This window comes from Rhinatrema bivittatum, chromosome 8, assembly GCF_901001135.1.
Source record: "Rhinatrema bivittatum chromosome 8, aRhiBiv1.1, whole genome shotgun sequence".
In the NCBI taxonomy this organism is placed as follows: Eukaryota; Metazoa; Chordata; class Amphibia; order Gymnophiona; family Rhinatrematidae; genus Rhinatrema; species Rhinatrema bivittatum.
In genome coordinates this window covers 207,553,523-207,572,620 of record NC_042622.1, presented here as the reverse complement: position 1 = coordinate 207,572,620, position 19,098 = coordinate 207,553,523, and the positions used below count along the sequence as shown (strand labels likewise).

General features: G+C 46.3%; 1 protein-coding gene across 1 annotated transcript in view; it reads left to right on the top strand.

Annotated features, from left to right (window-relative positions):
* Nucleotides 1–19,098, top strand: part of TSPOAP1 (TSPO associated protein 1) — a 1,024,985-nt gene that overhangs the window by 285,627 nt on the left and 720,260 nt on the right. Inside the window, exon 9 of the mRNA XM_029613537.1 lies at nucleotides 7,622–7,711. Coding sequence (XP_029469397.1) covers nucleotides 7,622–7,711 — 90 coding nt within the window. The remainder of the gene's footprint in view (nucleotides 1–7,621; nucleotides 7,712–19,098) is intronic.

Sequence of the window (19,098 nt, the reverse complement as noted above, 5' to 3'; positions counted from 1 at the left end):
GGGCTCCATCCTCGATGTCACCCATTTGTGAGGACTAACATCCTGCTGTCCTGTGAGAACTCCTGTTACATCAGGTAAGCAACATTTGCTTTCTATGACACCTCGTGTATTACACCAAATGCCTGGCATTGATTGCTGCTCATCTACGAAAAAACAGCATTCACGTGTTTTCTTACTTGGACAACTGCCTGATAAGGAGTCACTCCAAACAAGGAGCTCTAAATTCTCTAAGACTCTCACTATAATCTACTAAATTTGCTGGGATTTCTGATCAACTACCATAAATCCCATTTGGATCTGTCTCATCTCCTTGCCTCCATCGGACCAGATCTGGGCACTACAGTCCAAAAGGCCTTCCTGCCCAACAACTGCGCAGACATCCTATCAAACTGTCCACATCTCTGCGCAATTGCAACATAGCCTCAGCCCATCAATTCTTCCTATTGCTGGGCGACATGGCTTCCAAGGTCCACGTCACTCCTATGGCCAGACTAGCCATGGGAAAAACTCAGTGGACTTTATAATTTCAGAGGCTCTAAGCTGTTTAACCGCTTTCGTCCCTGATCCATGTCACCGATCCAGTAACCAATTCCTCAGGTGACCTTGGCCACGGTCACATCCAACTTGGGTTGGGGAGCTCATGTTAACAACCTCCAAACCCAAGATGTGTAGACTCCGCTCGATGAACAGTCTCACATCAACTTCCTGGAGCTTTGAGCCATACGTTATGCCTTTTATGCCTTCAAAAACTGCCTTTCACACAAAACTGTGTGGATACAGACAGACAACATAGGGACAATGTGTGATACTCGAACAAGCAGGGATGCACAGGCTCTTATAGGCTCTACTTAGCAAGCCGTGCAGATCTGGGGCTGGGCCCTTGCACACTCCATGCATCTCCGGGTCACGTATCTAACAGGCATACCGAATGGACTAGCAAACCATCTCAATCGATGTCTCCATCCCCATGAGTGGTCTCTGAACCCATGTGTAGCAAGCAAAATCTTCTAGCGCTTTTCCTTTATTTGGAAAAGGAGGCCGCCAAGAGTGGCATGGGCGGTGCTTTATCAGTTTAAAGTAGATGGGGGATTGGGAGTGCCAAATTTACTAAAATATTATGTGGCCTCACAATTCAGAGCGATAGTAGATCTTCACAATTTACAACGGCTTAAACAATGGGTCCTCCTAGAGCGGGATATGGCAGCACCGATAGTGATCGAAGATTTGTTTTGGGGAAGGAGGGTCAGTAATTCCGGACTTTCAGCCATTCTATCATGTCTGGCCAACACGGTGATATTGTGGCAGAGATGGAGGAAACATTTAGTGGGGGATCGACAGTATCTGTATTCCTCTAGGATTAGGGGATGTGAGGAGTTTCCTGCTGGTAAAGAAGGGAAAGTATTCCAAGAATGGGTGCGTCAGGGATTGAGTACACTCGGACACTGGTGGTATGATCAAGGGATGAAGTCTTTTGAGGAAGTTGGGCGGGCTTATCACCTACCCACAACAGACAGGTTTGCATATTTGCAGCTGAGACACTTCTTACTCTCCAAATTAGTACGAGCAGATTATGCTAAAGGGAAAACGCTTATTGAAGTATATTGTGAGAAAGCCCATGTGATGAAGGGGTAATTTCTAAGATTTACATTCTCCTTAATGGAGCCGTGAAGCTCAAGCTGAAGCATATTAAAGCATAGGAAACTGATTTGGGGGAGCCTTTTACAGAAAGGGAGTGGGATGAATGTTTATTGCTAATAGCCGCAGCTCTATAGCTGCTCATTTAGTGGAAAATAGTTATAAAATGTTATTTTGGTGGTATGTTACCCCGTGTAAATTGAAAAGCATGGGGTTACGTGATGATTCTTTATGCTGGAGGAATTGTGGTCATGAGGGAACCTTCTTTCACATGTGGTGGATGTGTCCTGAGGTGCAATCCTTATGGAAATATACAGATAAATGGCTAAAGACTTTACTACAGACTGATATTCAGCTTCACCCTAAAGAGATGCTGTAAGTCTTTTGAACCAGCGGGTGCAGCTACAACATGGTTATTTTATCAGAGCTGTAGCTCTAGCAGTGCGGGGAGAAATAGCCAGACATTGGAAAGAACCCTGTACACCTCCTTTTTCGTCAGTTTTACGCAGACTAAAAGGGATTTCACATATGGAGTATTTGACGGCCCTGAGAAGAGACACGCTGGATAAATACTATAACACTTGGCGAGCCTTTCAACAATGGACAAGAACCCACAATGTTTGAGTATGGAGCGGGAAGTGGGAGGGAAGGGAAAAGGGGGGGAGGGAAAGAAGGGAATATGTCTGTATATATCAAGAAATCTTTTTGGCTGTTTAAGGTCAGTGTGTGATTACTATTTTGCATAATTTTTGATAAGTTGTAACTGTTTGGTTCTGGTGTGATGTATCAGATTCATATTTTGTGGTATGTTCTGTTGCATTAACCTTCTAATAAACAGAAAATTACAAAAAAAAAAAAAATCTTCTAGCGCTGAGGTCAACTAACCATCGTCCGAATTGAACCACAAAGTGGACAGATTCTGCTCCCTACACAGGCAACAACACGTATTAGCCATGGACGCCTTTGCTCGCCCTTGGAACAAAGACTTCCTATATATGTCTTCTCCGATACTGCTCATAGCCAAAAACATCTCGTGAAGCTGCAGCAGGACAGGGGTTTAATGATTCTCATACCCCTGTACTGGCTTCGACAAGTATGCTTCCCCATACTTCTCGACCTAGCAATCCAGGAACCAATTTGCCTGTCCACAGCTCAATCTCATAACACAAAATCATGGCAATCTATACCATCCGAACCTTCAAATCTTTTCACTAATGTTTTTCAGGTACTTGTAGCTTCATGAAAACCTTCCACACAAATCTTACCATTCAAAATGGACAGGATTTACCAAATGGTGTACACAAAAAGGTATTGACCCCTTTTTCTGCCCCACTTCATCTCTATTAGGCTATATGGGGTACCTTTCGGATTCTGGTCTTCAGACATCCTGTGCACAGGTACACCTCAGTGCCATTTTAGCATACCACCAGGGAGTAGGGGATTCCCTGATAAGGGCTCAACCCCTTATGAGTCTGCTTATCATGGGCTTTCTACAACTTAAGCATCCTCTACGATCACCGGTTATGGAAAGGGACCTAAATGTAGTGCTCACAAGGCTCATGCATTCCCCGTTTGAGCCTTTGCATTCCCATGACATTAAAAATTCTAACATGGAAAATTCTTTTCCTCACAGCCATTACATCTGCTAAAAGGGTCAGTGAGTTGCAAGCCCTTGTTGCATACTCACCCTACACTAGATTCCTTCGTGACGGAGTGGTCCTCCGTACTCACCCTAAATTTCTTCCTAAGGTGGACAGTCTCTCCCCTTACTCAGTCTATAGTTTGCCCACTCTTTTCCCAAGGCTTCACTCTCACCAGGGCGAGAGATTTTTGCACACCTTGGATTGTAAGTGTGCAGTTGCATTCTACCTAGACTACACTGCAGTCCATAGGAAATCCACCTAACTCTGTTTCTTTTGACAAAAACAAGCTGGGAGTTGTAATGGGCAAACAAACTCTCTCCAACTGGCTAGCAGACTGTATAAAATTCTGCTATGAGGCAGCAGGTCTTCCTCTCCAGGGATGAGTGAAGGCACATTTTGTAAGGGCCATGTCAACGTCGGTAGCACACTATCATTCAGTACCAATTGCCAACATCTGCTAGGCTGTGACATGGAGCTCTCTTCACACATTCGCAGACCACTACTGCTTAGATAAGGAAAGCCATCAAGACTGTGCCTTTGGACAATCTGTCTTGAAAAATATTTTTCCAGTATAATGCCCAACTCCTTCCACAACCACCTGCTGTGATTTCAGGCTGCCTCATCATTGCCAATAGCACCCCAATTATTGTGCCTGTCGTACGAGTTGTCTGCTATTGGCCTGTTGTAATATGAGTCAGCCTGTAGCTTGCTAATCACCCATATGTGAGGACTACCATCCTGCTTGTCCTGGGAGAAAGCAGAGTTGCTTACCTGTAATGAGTGTTCTCCCAAGGCAGCAGGATGTAGTCCTCATGAAACCCACCCGCCATACCACAGAGTTGGGTCCGCTTATGTTTTATTTTTTGCTTGCACTTTTTTGTTACAAACGAGACTGAAGGGAGACCCCTGTGGACACAGGGATCATGACTTGCTGGGCATGCTCAGTTTGCCAGTCAAAGTTTCTAGAAACTTTGACAAAAGTGTTCCGTAGTAGGGCTCCGCCTAATGACATCACCCATATGTGAGGTCTACATCCTGCTGTTCTGGGAGAACACCTGTTACAGGTAAGCAACTCTGTTAACCCAAATGTACTACCCCCAACATGCCCCTCCTCGGAGGGTGCTACTTAGGGGCCAGTTGGCTATCTTGAAAGAAGGTACTCCCTAGGTGTTTGCTTGTTTGTTTCTACCCCTTCTGAAGAATTGTTACTCCCCCCATTTTGTATTGTCCTGTCCTCTCCTTTTTCATTTGGCTGTGTATGTTTATATTGTGCCCCGCTTTGAATGTAGGAAGAGCGGGTACTGTTTTTAAATAAATAAAAAGATAAATGATAAAGTCTTAATGTTACAATTTTAAAGAGGACTTTCATCTATTTAAAAAAAAAAGAAAACAAATGGTATTTTGTTATAAGTTTTAAAATCTGTTTTGTCATGGGAATACTGGGTTTAATTGTCATTGAACCCACATGTATGTTGTAGTGATGTCACAGGATAAAAAAAGAATGTTCTCTGCCTCCATTAATTGGATGAGGGACTAAACCCAATCATTCTGGACAGGTGAAGCAGAAATAAAGGAAATTTATTTGTCTAAATTTTCCTTAAAGGAGAGGGTAGAGAGATGGAATATAATAGACATTCAAATACCTTAAAGGTATATAAAATACACAAGAAGCAAACATTTTTCATTGGAAAGGAATTGCTAGAACAAAATATGGAACTCCATTTATTTTGATATACCGCTTTTCATAAAATCAGTGGCTTCCAAGAATCTATAATACATTCATATAAATCTATTAACATAAAACACAAGTAAATAACATTATTTTATTTATTTTTATTTAAATTCTTTTACTATACCGATACTCAAGACGCGGTCTTATCGTACCGGTTTACAATAGAACAGGGGAAACCAATTAACAATTATGTTAGGGGGTGGCCTTGAGAGAACCTTTGTAGGTGGATCTGATCGGTCTTGCGGAAGTATGTAGTTCGAGAGGGATGGAGAGTTGGAGTGTGGATTGCTGGTATACAGATTTGTGGATGATGGTGAGAGTCTTGAATAGTATTCTGTAATGGATGGGTAGCCAATGAAGGATTTTTAGGATAGGTGTGATGTGGTCCTTACGACGTGTGTTTGTAAGGATCCTGGCCGCTGCGTTTTGCAGCATCTGTAGAGGTTTAGTAGAGGAGGCGGGAAGACCGAGTAGTAGAGCGTTGCAATAGTCAATCTTTGAAAACAGTATGGCTTGCAGCACTGAATGGAAATCCTGGAAGTGTAAGAGCGGTCTTAGCTTCTTCAGGACCTGTAGCTTGAAGAAACATTCTTTAGTAGTAGTGTTAATGAACTTTTTGAAATTCATTCTAGAGTCCAGGGTGGCCCCAAGGTCTCTAACCTGGCTAGCTAGTGGGATAATTGTATTATTAGCGGAGGGGTTGTCATCGTTAGGGGAGATAATTAGGAGTTCTGTTTTGGAGGTATTTAGAGTAGATGAGATGGTATCCGAGATGGGGATTATGATTTGCACATCGTCAGCGTATATAAAGTGGGTAAGGTTGAGGCTGTTTAGAAGCTGGCATAGAGGGATTAGATATATATTGAACAGGGTAGGGGAAAGTGAAGAGGCCTGTGGTACTCCTTGTTTTGAAGGTATGGGGTGGGATTCTTTGTCATTAATTTTAACTTTGTAGTGCCTGTTGTTTAGAAAAGATTTGAACCAGAGCAGTGCAGAGCCGGAGATGCCTATTTCCTTTAGACGGTTGATGAGAATAGAATGGTTTACCGTGTCGAATGCCGCGGAGATGTCGAGTAAGGCTAGCAGGTATGATTGTCCTTTGTCAAGGCCCATCAGGATGTTGTCAGTTAAAGAGAGAAGAAAGGGATTCTGTGTTAAGGCGTTTCCTGAAACCGAATTGAGAAGGGTAGAGAATGTTGTGAGAGTCCAGGTAGTCTGTGAGTCGGATGTTGACCAGCTTTTCCATTAGCTTGGCTATAAAAGGTAGGTTTGCAATGGGGCGGAAATTTACTGGGTTAGATGGGTCCAGATTGGGTTTTTTTTAGCAGGGGTTTCAGGGAAGCAATTTTTAACGAGTCTGGGACAGATCCTTGATTGAGGGAGCAATTTATAATGTCGGCCAGAGGTTTCGCAATGGTATTAGGAATGGTGAGAAGTAGTTTGGTCAGTATTTGGTCCAATGGGCGTGAAGAAGGTTTCATTTTCTTGATGATTGATTCGATTTCCAGGGCTGACGTAGGTTCAAGAGATTCTAGTGACTGTTTGTGGATGGGTGGTGAATGATTTTGGCTTGGTGGGAGTGAGGGAGTAGATGAAGTGTTGGATGTTGCCAGCGGGGCAAGAAGATTTTTGATTTTGTTGTCAAAGAAGATTGCCAATTCTGTATTTAACGTCATAAATACATAAAAATAGTTCATTGTCTAAAATATAGTAAAGAAAACCAAATGATACAAGTCAGTCATAAAAACAAATAAAAAAATAAAAAAAATGGAAGCCAATATTCAAAACTAAACATTTAAATGACTTGTGAGTTATCCATCTAAATGGATTTGAATATTGACCTCACAATGTTCAGAAATTTGGAAATAGGATCTTACAGAAATCAAACTTAAAACTCTTACCCCCTCCCCCCCCCTCCACCACCACCACTACAACCAGAAACAGTCTAAAAAACAGTCACAAGTAACAATTCAAAAGGGTAGTGGATGCATGAAACAGCCTCCCAGTTAGAAGAAAAATCAGTAACAGAATTCAAGAAAGTATGAGACTAAACATAGATTCCTTAATTGCATAAAACTGAAGGGAAAAACAGATTAACTAAGGTTGGATATTGTAACAGGAAGTAAATAGGGCAGACTAGATGGACTGAATGATCCTTGTCTACCTTCATAGTCTGTTTTTATCTTAAGCTTTTTATACTGTTTTCATTGTACAATTGAATGTATTAATATATTTAATCCATAAATTTCAATTTACAGACTACCATCAGAAGGCAATATAAAGGTTTTACTTTTCCTAATTGGTTTTCATCACAAAAGAGATACTTAACATATATACCTTTAACAGTAAAGAAATAGTATCCATTGCAACATATTTATATGTGGTAGAGAATTAGACATTGGATGCATTGAGAACCATAGTCCCAATTTGAATTTTTGGTATATGGGAACAATATGTACAGAAATTAATTTGGATCTTATTCTGTTAAGTTGTTAAACTAATAGTCTTTCTATTATGTACTCTTGCCTCCTTTTATTCTTTCGTGTTTTATCTGTCACTCTCTCATGCTTGCCTTTTTGTTGTTCTTCTCTCCCTTATTTTGTGGGGACAGGAAATCAAACTTCAGGAAGTCCAGAGTGAAAATGCTCAACTGGTGGAGGAGAACTCTCGCCTAACTGGGAAAGCCAAATGGACAGATAAGGTAGTATTAAGCAACAAAAACTATTGTATCAAAAGAAGGATGTTTTGTTTCAATTCAGGTGGAGTCTTATAGAAATCACATTTATTTAACAAATCAGTTGCTTTCTTGGTTCCATCTAAACAGGTCTCTTGTAGGTTGAATTTGAAATTTCAGTAAAAAATACATTTTCTCTCATCCACCTTCTGATGTAATTTTTCAAGGGAATTGCTAGGATCACAGTCTTATTTTCTTAAACCACCAACTTTATCAATTTCCCAAATGAGACTGGTTAGCCTTTCAGTCAGGGGAACCCTGACTGAAAGGCTAACCCTGACTGAGATCAAAGTGTGTAGTACCACTTCTATGCTTGTGAACTCATTGTCATTCTTCTGTCATTGTTTTGCATAAGTATCCTGCTCATGGGTTTATGACATTTGTCAATGGTGTTCTAGATGTATTATGCCACCCTGCCTGCTTTTGGAGTTTGATACCATGAGTACTGCTCAAGGGTCTTTTTTTCCTATTGGTGCTGCTGCATCTATGATTTGGTTAGTTGATACCATTAGTATCACCCACATATTACTCATCGTGTCAGTGTGACTCACAGGACTGCGAACACATTGATACTACCCTGATCTAGGACCTTATCTGTGTTGTTTCCAAGTCTGTGTGCAGAGTTACATTCCTGGACCATGTGATATTATCAGGTCCACTTCTGGATTTGAAGCATCATCAGTATTGTTACTAAGCCTATGACTTCATCAGTGTTAGTCAGGCCAGCATATGCACAAAAAGATGATGCTGGCTTGATAAGAACATTGTTGGCTTGAGGCCACCAGTAAATTTATTGATGGAGATATGGTAGCAAAATTCTTTTCTATATGAGTGAATTGGACACAAAGTAGCTGGGATGTTGCAGATTATATTGTAAACAAGCAATAAGTTATGTCTGGGAATACTGTAAAAGGAGCTTATCACACAAACTGGTTGTATAAGGCATGAGATTAACGTGCACCTTATACCAGTTAGGAACTGTCCTATTGCACACTAAGGATTTGACAGTTTGAGTCTTATATGCTAAAAATGCATCTCAAAGTGTGGTACAAAATTAAAATAAATAATCCTCATTAAAGACAATTCATTGAAAATTTTCCAGCACTAGAGCCTTTTTAGGGTCTATTTGGAATACATTGGCTGCTGGGTTGAGGGGAGAATTGTATTATCTAGCTTTTAGGCAGCAGGTAAAAGCAATGATTTTTAAATAAGTTTAAGTAATTGTACAATGTTTTATTTATCTATACATGTTATGCAATTTATATTGTACACTGCAATGATCATTTTGGATATATGGGTTATAAGAATGTATAAATGAATTTTAGGTTTTCTCCTAGGACAAGCAAGGATGGTGGTCCTCATATTTGGGTGACATCAGATGGAGCCCAGCATGGAAAACTTCTGTCAGTTTCTAGAACTTTGGCACACTAAGCATGCTCAGCATGCCTTAATCCACATGTCCATACAGGGTCCCTCTCCAGTCTTTTTTTTCCCTCAGAACTATCGTCTTGCGGTATTGGAGCTCATGCTCTGTTCTTTTGGAAAACTCTCCACTTGGTGTTTTTTTCCTTCTTTCTGCGCCAGGTCCCTCCCGGTTCCCTCTGCCTTAGTCATGCCTGCTGCATGGTAAGTTTTGTTCTTGTGGTCGGTATCAGCATGTGTATTCTCTGCCTGGGGACCTTTCATGATGTTTATGGGTGCTGGCTGTGTGACTAGATGACTCCCAAAGGCTAGCGTGCCTGCCTCGATAAAATGGAAAAGCTCTTTGGCTCCAAGTGGTCCAAGCCTTTGACCTAGGCGTCTGTGTCTTCGACACCGAAGGATCAGGGGTAACCAAAGTCCTCCAATTCCTCATCATTGGTCCATCTGCCAGTGACACCAGAGGAGAGGGGGGCCAGGGATCAGCCCTCTTCTGTTTCATCCAGGTCAAGGACATCGGGATCCTCACCTTCCACCTCTGCGCTGGGGAAAGACTGGGCAGAGCACCATGGGAAGTCACGGAAGCATCGACACCAGTCACAGTCATCGCATGGACCCGGGCTCAAGCTGGCACCGGTTTCGACCGTGATGCCCCCAAAGCATCCCCAAGCCGAGGAGGCTTTACCCTCCATTGATGCTGGGGCTCCAAGGCAATCCCCACCAATTAAAGTGCCGGGTACCAATCTCCCTTGAGGCTCCCAGGAGGATCAGACTACCCCTCCGCCCTCTCATCTGGTCCTGGCATCAATGCCCTTTGAAGAGGCGTTGGAGCATATGGTACAGCTGGCACTAGATTGAGCCCTACGGGGCATTGATCTGGTGTCTCCACCAGCATCGGTGACTGAGACAGCCCTGCTTGAGCCACTGTTGGAGGGCCTCGATGTCCTTTGCATCCTCCCTACTCAGCTGGCTCTGGTGCCCCAGGGGCCACCGTTGCTCCCTCCACCCAATGCTGTCCTTGTACAGGGTTCCGTAGATGAGGAAGGCCCTTTGGGATGGGTGGCACCATTGCATTCATGGGGCCATCGATGCTAGGGATGTGAATCGTTTTTTAACGATTTAAATTATCGTCCGATAATTTTAAAATCGTCATTAATCTGTAAGGGACTCGATACAATAGGAATTCCCTTGATTTATCGTGAATAATCGTTAAATCGAGTATGGGAATTATTTGGGGGGAGGGCGGGAAAACCGGCACACCAAAACAACCCCTAAACCCACCCCGACCGTTTAAAACCAATCCTTTACCCTCCCCCACCCTCCCGAACCCCCCCAAAATGTTAAATTTCCTGGTGGTCCAGTGGGGGGGGGGTGTGTCCCGGCGTGATCTCCTGCTCTTGGGCCATCGGCGCCATTTTGGCTACCACTGATAAAAATGGCGCCGATGGCCTGATAAAAAAAAAAAACAAACCCACCCCGACCCTTTACAAATTACCCCTTTGCTTCTCCCACCGTCCCGAACCCCCCCCCCCCCCCCAAAAAAAAACCTTTTACATGTACCTGGTGGTCTAGCGGGGGGTCCGGGAGCCATCCCTTCAATCATACCCTCTGTGCCGGTGCTGGACTGGTTTCAAAATGGCGCCAATCGCCTTTGCCCTCACTTTGTCACAGGGAGCGACGGTCGCTCCCTGTGACAAAGTGAGGGCAAAGGCGATCGGCGCCATACTGGCAGTCGATCGCCTTTGTCCTCACTTTGTCACAGGGAGCGACGGTCGCTCCCTGTGACATAGTGAGGGCAAAGGCGATTGGCGCCATTTTGAAACCAGTCCAGCACCGGCACCGAGGGTATGATTGAAGGAATGGCTCCCGGACCCCCCGCTAGACCACCAGGTTCATGTAAAAGGTTTTTTGGGGGGGGGGGGGGGGGTCGGGAGGGTGGGAGAAGCAAAGGGGTAATTTGTAAAGGGTCGGGGTGGGTTTGTTTTTTTTTTTTATCGGGTCATCGGCGCCATTTTTATCGGTGGTAGCCAAAATGACGCCAATGGCCCGAGAGCGGGAGATCGCGCCGGGACCCCCCTCACACACACACACACACTGGACCACCAGGTAATTTAACATTTTGGGGGGTGGGAGGGTGGGAGAGCAAAGGGGTCATTTGTAAAGGGTCTGGGTGGGGTTTTTTTTTATCTGCTCAGGCCTCACTAAAAAATTAACGATGTGAATTGGAATCGGAACCGATTCCAATTCACATCTCTAACGATCCGATTATTTTCTCCCTCCATCCGAACCTGATCGTTAAAACGATCGGGCACACGATTCACATCTCTAATCGATGCCATCAGGGCCGTAATTGCCTAAACCTTGGGTCACCCCAAGGCCTTCGTCCTTGGCAGGTACTAGTGAGGACAATGCTCCTTATGCTCCATGGGGTGATGACAGCTCCGATTTCTCCTCAGTGGCTTCCGAGGACCTTCCCTCTGATCCATCTCCCCCAGAGGAGTAACTGAGAATCCCCACCCAAAGACCTGACCTTTGCATGTTTTATGCGGGCTATGGCGGAAGCCATTCCATTCCAGCTCATGAAAGAAGAGGACGCTAGGCATAAGATGCAAGAGGTCCTCCAGTTTGTGGATGCTCCGAAGGAGATGGTGGCCATTCCCATTCATAATATCTTTAAGGAACTGCTCCTGAGGATCTGGGAATACCCCCTACGGTTCCACCTGTGAATAGAAAGGCGGATGGTGTATACCTGGGTTTGAGAAGTCAGCTCCCTCACCAGGTTGAGTCTGTGCTATAAAAGGCTAAGTGCTCCCGGACCCATGCCTTGGCTCCCCCGGGGTGAGAACATAGAGCACTGCATGTGCTGGGTATGAACGTTTTTTGTTCAGGGTGCCATGTTGATAGCCCGCATTGCCTCCTACCAGCTCTATAATAACCTAGTACTCCCGTAACCTCTGGAAACAGGTTCAGAAGGTGGCCAGTTGTCTATCGCAGCAGCAAGATGCTTTAAGGGCAGCCGTGCATCAGGGTCTTGACTGTGGGAAGCATGAAGTACGCTCTCTACGTACTGGCGCCCACAGGATGGCTTGACTCCGTGCCTTGGACCTCTGGCCGAAGGTGCAAGAAAGGCTAGCTGACTTAACGTGTAATGTGAGAACCTTTTTGGTGATGAGGTGAGGGATGCAGTGGCTCATTTGAGAGACCACTACGAGACACTCCAGCATCTTTCTGCGAGTACCACTGACCAGCTGACTTCGGTCAGGAGATTGACATGACAAAGGCCACGACAATACATTGTCACCAGCGGAAATACTATCCGCCCACATCTCACTCCCACCATGGGGGGGGGGGGGGGGGCGCGGGAGTTCTCGAGGCCATTCCAGGCAGCATCAAGCACCCAAGCCACAGCTGGCTTCCCAATCTAGCCCCGCTATGGGGTTTTGATTGATTGGTTGGGAAGGGAGCAAGAGCCAGTCGGCCATCCTCGTGCCCTGGATACCCCTGGTCGGAGGTCGGCTCCGATTTTTTGTGGATTAATGGCCAGACATCACCTCAGATTAGTGGTTCTGTCTATTGTGCACTGGGGGTTCAGGCTAAATCTGCTTGGTGTTCCATTAGATTCACCTCCGAGCCCTTTTTGGGGGGCCATCAGCGTGCCAGGACATCTTGACAGAGCTCTCTACCCTATTAACAGCCAGGGTGGTCGAGCCTGTCCCACCAGAGCAATTGGGATGGGGGTTTGACTCCCAGTATTTTCTGATTCCAGTGAAAACTGGTGGCCTCCATCCCATCCTGAATCTGAGAGCCTTGAGAAACTTTCTAAAAAGAGAAAAGTTAAAGGTAGTCTCTCTAGGCACCCTGATTCCCCTCTTTCAAAAAGGAGACTTGCTCTGTTCCCTCGACATGAACGATGCCTATACCCTCCTCTAGCTCTTCTAAAGTCACAGGAAATATCTACGGTTAGTGGTGGGTGAATGCCACGTTTAATATCAGGTGTTGCCATTCGGTCTGGCCTTTGTACCACGGGTTTTTACTAAGTGCCTGGCAGTGGTGGGGATGCACCTGCGCAGGTTAGGAGTACAGGTTTCCCCTACCTGGACGATTGGCTAGTCAAGAGCACAAGGCGGGTGGGGGCAACGCGTTTCCTGCACTTAACCATCCAGGTGCTGGAGTCCTTGGGATTCATTATCAACTACCCAAGTCCCACTGTCAGTGCAGCTGGACTTGGTCAGAGCCTTGCTGGACACGACACAGGTGAAAGCCTTCCTACCTCACAACCCAGCATGGTCTTTGGTTGCCCTAGCTGGGGTGGTACAGCGGAACCAACTGGTCTCTGCCAAGCGCATGCTGCAACTGTTGGGCACATGGCTGCTACCATCCATGTCACTCTCATAAGAACGTGCCATACTGAGTCAGACCAAGGGTCCATCAAGCCCAGCATCCTGTTTCCAACAGTGGCCAATCCAGGCCATAAGAACCTGGCAAGTACCCAAAAACGAAGTCTATTCCATGTTACCGTTGTTAGTAATAGCAGTGGCTAATTTCTAAGTCAACTTAATTAATAGCAGGTAATGGACTTCTCCTCCAAGAACTTATCCAATCCTTTTTTAAACACAGCTATACTAATTGCACTAACCACATCCTCTGGCAACAAATTCCAGAGTTGAATTGTGCGTTGAGTGAAGAAGAACTTTCTCCGATTAGTTTTAAATGTGCCCCATGGTAACTTCATGGAGTGCCCCCTAGTCTTTCTATTATCTGAAAGCGTAAATAACCGATTCACATCTACCCGTTCTAGACCTCTCATGATTTTAAACACCTCTATCATATCCTCCCTCAGCCGTCTCTTCTCCAGGCTGAAAAGTCCTAACCTCTTTAGTCTTGCCTCATAGGGGATCTGTTCCATTCCCCTTATCATTTTGGTAGCCCTTCTTGTACCTTCTCCATCACAATTATATCTTTTTTTGAGATGCGGCGACCAGAATTGTGCACAGTATGTTTGCATATGCACAGGCCCCAGTGAACCCTGAGGTCTCAGTGGCGTCAGTCCACTCAGAGCCTCAAGATTCGCAACCGGGTATGCCATCTCTCTGGGACTCACTGTCATTGTGGAAGATGCTCTCCAGCCTGGAGAGGGGTGCTGTTTAAGCCTCCCCCTGTACAGGTTGTGCTTACGATGGGCATCTTCCATCTGGGGTGGGGAGCCCATGTGCAGGAGCTCCATACCCAAGGCCTGTAGTTCGCCCAGGAAGCACAATGCCAGATCAACTTCCTAGAACTCAGAGTGATCAGGTACCCCTTTGGGCTTTCCGGGATCAGTTGGTCAGCAAGATTGTCTGTCAGCAAGATGGTCTTAATCCACACAGACAACCAGGTAGCGATGTGGTACAACAAAAGCAGGGTGGCATGAGATCATGACTCTTGTTCCAGGAGGTGTTTCAAATCTGGTCCTGGGCCCTGTCCCAGGGGATGGTGCTCTATGCCATGTACTTGGCCGGAACAGACAACATGATTGTGAATCGGCTCAGTCGAATGTTCCAGCCACACGAATGGTCCCTGAGCCAGTAGTCACAATCAGAATCTTCTTTCTATGGGGAATCCCCAGATGTGGATCTGCTTGCAGTCCTTGGCAACAACAAGAATGCTCAGTACCGGTCTCTGTATCGAGCGGACGGTACCCCAGCCTCTGATGCCTTTCCCCGCAGCTGGGGCCAGGGCTTTCTATACTTGTATTTTCTGATCCTGCTAGTGTTGACTCTTGAAGCTTTGCCAGGACCGGGGTACCATGATTCTGGTGGCCCCGCACTGATCAAGGCAGGTCTAGTTCCTGCTTTTGCGGGATCTTCCCCTCCGGGAACTGATCAGCCTGGGGACTTCCCTGGATCTCATAACTCAGGATTGAGGCCTGCTGCGGGCCCTGTCCCTCATGGCCTGGATGTTCAGGCTGATCAGATGTCCCTCTGATTCTGGTGGTTTCAGAAAGCCTTCCACTAGGAAATCCTATGGGCTAACGTGGAAGAGTTTTTCAGTGTGGTGTGAGCAACATGGCCCCGGATCCATTTTCTTGCTCCACTGGCACACTGCTTGATTACCTCTTCTCCCTATTGGAAACCAGTTTAAAAACCAACTCAGTCAGGGTGCACTTGAGCGTGATTGGAGCTTACCATCAGGGTGTGGATGGTTCACCCATCTCTGTGCACCCTTTGGGTCACTTCATGCAAGGCCTGATTCAGTTAAAACTTCCCCTGAAGCCTCCCGCTGTGTCTTGGGACCTCAACGTGGTATTGGCTCAGCTGATGAAAGCTCCTTTCGAGCCACTGAGCTCCTGTGACCTGGAAAGTCCTCTCTTTGGTGGCAGTCACTTCAGCACGCAGAGTCAGTGAGCTTCAGGCATTGATGATTTACTCTTCATACACTAAGTTCTATCATGACCGGGTAGTTCTCTGGACACACCCTAAGTTCCTGCCAAAGGTGATAATGTGCCCTGCATACTATTTATTTATTTTATTTATTTGTTTTTCTATACAGACATTCTATTCAAAATTTCACATCAGTTTACATATAACAGAACTGTCTTCAGCTAAACTATTGAAGACAAAATACAGTAAAACAGAGTAAATATAAATAATTAAAGATCAATGGCAAATTAAAAATATCAAACCTAAATTAATAAGAAAACCTATAGCGAAATGAGATATTGCGTTTCTAATGAAAGAAGTAAGTTGTAGCGTGCTATTGTTTAAAACAATTAACTTGGTGAGGGGAAAGCTTTCCAAAAAAGCCAAGTTTTGAGGCTTTTTCTGAAAGAAGATATGGAGGGGTCAGTTCTCAGAGAAGATGGAATAGAGTTCCAGATATGGGGACCTATTATTGATGCAGCTCGAGCCCTTGTGGATACTCTGTGAACTTCTTTGTTGGAAGGGGTTGTCAGCAAACCAGTGTCTGATGAACGAAGGCTTCTTGTTGGATATACATGGGTAAAGAGGTTTTTGTAGCCAAGTTGTATAATCATTATTAATTGCTTTATGGATAAGCATGATGATCTTGTATTGAGATCTGAATACAATTGGAAGCATTGAGGTTGATCGAGTACTGGAGTGATGTGATATCCGATTTTTTGCAATTTGTTCCCTGTAAGTACCCGGATCAGTCAAGACAGTGGGTTGAGTCTCCTTTCCAGCAGGTGGAGACAGACTAAAACTTGAAGGATGCCCTATATCAGGACAGAGCCTATCCTCTAACCCTTCAGTATTCGTCTGTCTCCAGCAGGTGCAGCAGCTCACCCTTCGTTCTCTGCTCTAGGCTGGTCAGCCTTTTCCTTCTTCTTTTCCTTACGGATAAAGCAAGTACTTATTCCTTAGGGATTTTGTGATTTGTTCTTCCTGTTTTAATAACATTGGCAGGTTAGTTAGAAAGTCTGCAAAATTTTTCTTCAGGAGACTGCTCTGTCTTCTGACTCTTGCCGGGCTCAGGGGGGCTTGGCCCCTTGTGCAGTGCATAGCCTGTGTCCGTTATCGCTTCCAGGTGTGGGGTCCGGGGCTCTCCGGGTCTAGTCTCCCCCCTCTGGCTGCCGAAGGGTCTTACATTTATGCTGCTGTGCTCAGTTTAAAAAAAAAAAAAGTTTCCAGAGACACAGACACAGGTTAAGTTTAAAAGTATTTCCAGTACTTTTAATACTTACCTACAGCAGCGGACCAATATTTTTCCTTTTGTTCCTCACCTGGGCTTGTACCGGCAGCCAGACAGGCAGGAGTCAGCAGGATCCCCCCCTGCTTCACTCCGTTCCTCCAGGCTGTCAATCACATTTTTTTCTCTGCAGTTTTTTTTTTCTTCAGTGTGGCTCTCTTGCTGCAGCAGGCAGCCTGCTTTTTTTTTCTGCAGCTCTCTTCGAATTTTTTGTGCAGGGGGCTTCTTCTGTGCCTCCCTGCTGGGTGGGGAAGGTCCCCCTCGGTAGGGCAGGCAAATTTAGCCCGGGGATCGACTCCCCACAGCTTGGACAGGCCTTTCCCGGGTCGGGAAGCCCGGGAACGGCCGTCATTTTGAATTTATCGGCTCCGTTTTTGGAGCTCCCTGGGGCTGGGGGGGGGGCTGATTTTTTTTTTTTTTTTTTTTTTTTTGTAGCTACCCCCCGATTTCAGCCCCCTGGCCCCCCAGGATGGGTTCCCTAACACCCTCTCGCCTCCCCCTCCCCCCCCCCGGCACTTCTAGGGCTTGTTTTTTTCCTTGTGTGCCCTCCTCCTGCGCAAATCTTCTTTAGTTAGCCAGCAGGAGGAGGGGGAAGGCCCCCCCTTGACCCCCCCAACAAAATAAATAGATAAATATCTATTTTAAAAAAAAAAGAGAGAATTTTTTCTCCACGCCGTTGATGTTTAGGTCGGCTGCGGAGTCCCCGGGGTTCCTTGGGAAGCAGGTGGTCCTGGGGTGCCCCCGGCCTCCCGGTAGCTCCGGTACCCCGAATCCTGCCGCCAGTCCGGATGAGAAGAATACCTTTCACCCCTAGGGAGGGACGTCCCCAGGGTCTTATGGGCACCCTTATGGCTTCTTGCCCATAGATATGGACCAAGTCCTGGTGGGAATTAGGGATTCGGCAAGCGCCTTCCCCTTCCTCCCTTGCACAAGTTGCTGCGCCTGCAGGAATGGCAGGTGGGTCGTGCCCTGGACAAGCTCCCCCACCCGGAGGTATGCTTAAAAAAAAAAAAAAAAAAGTTATTGTCCCCCCGTGGACTACTTTCTGCGGGCACGATACCGGAGGTTTTTTCCCGGCTCCAAGCCGCCCAGGTCCGCATACTCAAGTCTCGTGTGAAGCGCACTGTCTATGTTCTGGCGCTAGGGGTGCTTGCGGCTATTTGCAGCAGTCTCATGCTGCGGGCAGGTCTCAGGTGAGTTTAGCAGTTGCTCTGCACCCAGGACCTCCCATGGGCAGAGGCTGCACATACAACCTTCTCCGCGTCCAGACGACAGAGGCTGCGCATTCAACCTTCTCCGAGTCCGGACAACAGTGATGGCTTCGGCGACGTTCGCCAATCGGCTCCTCTGGCTGTGCCATTGGTCGGCCGCTCCGTCCTCCAAATCCCGGTGGGGCACGTTGCCGTTCAAAGGTAAGCTGCTCTTTGTCAAGGACCTTGAGAAGCTATGGGTTCTTAGGGGAAGGTAAGGTCCATAAGCTTCAGGAGGACCGTCCGCAATCATCCCGTCCCTCTCGTACGTGTTTTCGAGGCCGGCAACTGTATACCCCACACGAGCAGGGTGACTCCTCCGGGGGTTTTCCTCTTATTCGCAGGCTTGGTCGCAGCCTTCTCGTGGGTGCCGTCCCTCTCGCGGGGGCCAGCCCACGAGCTCCATCCTTACGCCTACCACACGAAGAAGTTTGCTGGACTCTTTCCTCGGCCCTTTCCTAGGCGGTCTCTTCCCTGTTGTTCATGGATTGGGTCACAATCATGTCAGCCCACTGGGTCTTCGACGTCCTTGGAGTTGGATATGCTTTCGCTTGCTCGAGACTCTCGGGATCCCCTTTTCCTTTTTCCCCGTGCGGTCGGTCCCAGTGTCAAGCGGCGGAGCACACCTCCTCCAGGCTTCTGGGTCTGGTGAACCCGGGTCCTGCCAGAGTGCTTGCCGCAGGCCAGTTATCTATTTACTTCGTCGTTCCCCGACAGGACAGGTGTTTGTTCGTTCTCCGACCTTAAATGAGTCAACCGGGCTTTTAAGATCCGTTTTTTTTCCACATGGCAACTTGGCGTGTGGTCCTCGTGTCGTTCTCGCCCCAGAGAGTTCCTCGCCTCACTCGTTTTGACTGTGGAGTCTCCCATCTTCCGGTTCATCACACCTACCATATTCTCTTCGCGTTCGCTTAGACTTCAGTTCAGGGACCTTCCTTTTGTTATTGCGACGGCATCTCGCACCTCCACCGAAGTCATGGTGGTGGTGGAAGGTATCCT